The following is a 2,010-nucleotide window of genomic DNA, read 5'->3' as shown; positions in this document are numbered from 1 at the left end:
GTGTCCTGACACTATTGGGCAAACTAACAACTACGTCATAAAGATTCTTTTCATAAATGCTATAAAATTTGGCTGCTAAAAAAAAGGTATTTTTTCTTGGGTAATATATGTTCTACTTTATTATTTATTTATTTATTTATTTGCTTTTTTGTGTCACACCCAGCCATGCTCAGGGGTTACTCCTGGATCTGCATTCAGGAATTACTCCTGGCAGTACTTGGAGGATTATATGGGATGCTGTGGATAGGACCTGGGTCATGCAAGGCAAATGCCCTACCTGCTGTACTATTCTTCCGACCCATGTTCTACTTTAAAAGATGAAAAAAAACCTTGCCTTGTGTTCTTGAATGGGAGATGTATCGTTAGCCACCATCAGCCTCCTGAATGCTCTTTGTTAAACAAACATTCCTAATAAGACTCTCACAGGGGATTTTTATTTCACCAGGGACGTGTTTGCGAGATCCGTACAGTTTGTGTTTCATTATAAGAAGTTTTAGTTTACCAAAGTCAGGAAAACAATTTTCATTTAACAAGAACTGAATTTACTGGGGATTATCAGCATAGCTTATAAAAATCATGCAGCTTTCTACAGATACCAGCAAGTTCTGATATACTGACATTGCATTCTTCGGCTCTTTTTTTGTTCGTCTATTCCCTGCAGATGCTACCTAAATGGCTGACAGAAATGACAGTGTGATAACTGAATTCATCCTCCTGGGGCTGACTGATAATCCTGAACTGAATTTTGTCCTTTTTGTCCTGCTTCTCTTGATCTATCTCATTAATGTGGTGGGCAACGCATGGATTATCACAGTCGTTTTGGCGAGCGACCAGCTGCATTCTCCCAAGTACTTTTTCCTTAGCCAGTTGGCATTCTTGGATTTCTGCTATTCTTCAGTCTTTATTCCTAGAATGCTGGAGAGCTACCTAGCAGGACGGAGGGCCATCTCCTACGGGGGCTGCCTCATCCAGTATTCCTTTGTCAACCTGTTTCTCACCACCGAGTGCTTCCTCCTGGCAGCCATGGCCTATGACCGCTACGTTGCTATTTGCCGTCCGCTGCACTACAGAGGCCTCATGACCCCCACATTCTGCATTCACCTGGTGACCGCCTCCTATGTCCTGGGCTGTGCCAACTCAGTCACCCACCTCAGCAGCCTGCTCAGTCTGTCTTTCTGTGGGCCCAATGTCATCAACCACTATTTCTGTGATATTCCACTGCTCTTTCAGCTTTCCTGTTCTGATACCCGATACAGCAAGGCTTTGTTTCTTGTTCTCTCTACGACGACCACAGGGACCACCTTTCTGATCGTGGTCAGTTCCTATGTGGGCATCCTTCGCACTGTCCTGCACATACACTCAATAACGGGCAGATACAAAGCTTTCTCCACATGCGCCTCCCATCTAACGGTGGTTACTCTCTTCTATGGAACGGTGACATTTACTTACCTGGGTACTAGTTCCAGCTACCCTCAGGACAGAGCCAAAATTCTTTCTGTGTTTTATACCCTTTTCCTGCCAATGCTAAATCTTCTGATATATAGCGTGAGAAACGAAGAGGCCAAAGATGCAATGAAAAGGATTGTTCGGAGAAAAATAATTTGCTCAGCAATCGTGAATGTTAAGTAGTAATATTTGAGAACTAGATAAGTACATTGCTAATCATTTATATCACTTGTTGACAAAAAGAGTTTTCGCTTTTTTTTAGGTACAAAGATATATTTCTTGTTGGTGTCTAGAAATAAAAATGCATGCATTATATTAATATATGTGCAGGTATATATCCATACAGGCACATATACATATACTAAGGATTCCATTAGGAAGAACACTTTTTTATGTTATTTTAGATTTATTATATGAGGGCACTCAGGTTAAATTAACAAATGATGGATTAACTGGAAAAATACCCAAAATTTATTCATTTCTGCATGTGTAGGAAAAAAATCCATCAATAATTGGAAATAGAGTTTATATTCCAAACATAATAAACAAAAAACATTCACTGAC

The 2,010-nt window shown here is 40.4% G+C and overlaps 1 protein-coding gene across 1 annotated transcript; it reads left to right on the top strand.

The window, feature by feature from the left end:
- The first annotated feature begins 672 nt into the window (after positions 1-672).
- Positions 673-1,629, top strand: LOC101551799 (olfactory receptor 1052-like). Its single transcript, XM_004621738.2, has one exon. The coding sequence runs from the start codon at positions 673-675 to the stop codon at positions 1,627-1,629; it is 957 nt and encodes a 318-aa protein (XP_004621795.2).
- The last annotated feature ends 381 nt before the right edge of the window (positions 1,630-2,010 follow it).

The sequence above is a fragment of the Sorex araneus genome, chromosome 6, assembly GCF_027595985.1.
Source record: "Sorex araneus isolate mSorAra2 chromosome 6, mSorAra2.pri, whole genome shotgun sequence".
Classification (NCBI taxonomy): Eukaryota; Metazoa; Chordata; class Mammalia; order Eulipotyphla; family Soricidae; genus Sorex; species Sorex araneus.
Note: the sequence above shows the minus strand (reverse complement) of the source record. Positions and strands in the feature narration are given on the sequence as shown.

Excerpts from the sequence above, each read along its gene's own strand:
- LOC101551799 (XM_004621738.2), top strand. The coding sequence starts at position 673 with ATGGCTGACAGAAATGACAGTGTGATAACTGAATTCATCCTCCTGGGG.